Here is a 718-nt window from a genome sequence, read left to right on the forward strand (position 1 = left end):
TATCTACAAACGCAGGCAATAAGATCGTTAAGCGGTTTAAACTGAGGTGACATGTGAGTGATATTCAGCTGATAAGTACTTTACGAAGCCAAAGTGAATTTTTCATCCAAGCTGAACTGGGATTTTGTGTGGAAAAAGTTTGGAAGGAGCAATCTGGCGGTAAAAGAATATAATGTGGACTGTTATGTGGAGGACTATGTATGAATTCGACCGGAATGGAATTCAAGAAGAGCGAAGTGATTGCCGCGTGTATCACCAGGGGTGAAATTCGACAAGATTTGGAGGACTCAAACCTAGTCACATATACGATAGCATACGATGAGTACCATGAGGACTTAGTAAAAAAAGGCCAGATAGGCTATCTGTCCTCCAAAACTGTGCTCACAACCCCTGCGACTTGACGATCGATTTGTAACCGGTAAGACATCTGATGAGAATGTCAAGTGATAGAGAACACAGTTTACACCAAGGTCTTCAACAAGATAATGACTTTGTTTTTTTTACAACGATCAAACTGGTTGCGCGTTAATCCGGTGCGCATTAAGTTAAGGAATTCAATTTGCTTTAAACCCAGGACGTGTACCTTAAACGGCACAACTTTTTACTCGACCAGCCCACAGCCTTCTCCCTTGGTGGATTAAAATTATCCTGGCTTACGCAAGAAAGTCGCTCCAAAAAGACCGCCAAGACTACTTCATTGTACTTCTTTAGGATTTGG

At 41.8% G+C, this 718-nt stretch overlaps 1 protein-coding gene across 1 annotated transcript; it reads left to right on the top strand.

Moving 5' to 3' along the window:
- Positions 1 to 215: 215 nt before the first annotated feature.
- T265_12324 (hypothetical protein) lies at positions 216 to 401 on the top strand (the record flags this gene model as incomplete). The annotated part of the gene is made up of 1 exon (XM_009179717.1): positions 216 to 401. The coding sequence occupies one exon, from the start codon at positions 216 to 218 to the stop codon at positions 399 to 401; it is 186 nt and encodes a 61-aa protein (XP_009177981.1).
- Between the last annotated feature and the right edge of the window lie 317 nt (positions 402 to 718).

Source organism: Opisthorchis viverrini (genome assembly GCF_000715545.1).
Source record: "Opisthorchis viverrini unplaced genomic scaffold opera_v5_6647, whole genome shotgun sequence".
Lineage (NCBI taxonomy): Eukaryota > Metazoa > Platyhelminthes > Trematoda > Opisthorchiida > Opisthorchiidae > Opisthorchis > Opisthorchis viverrini.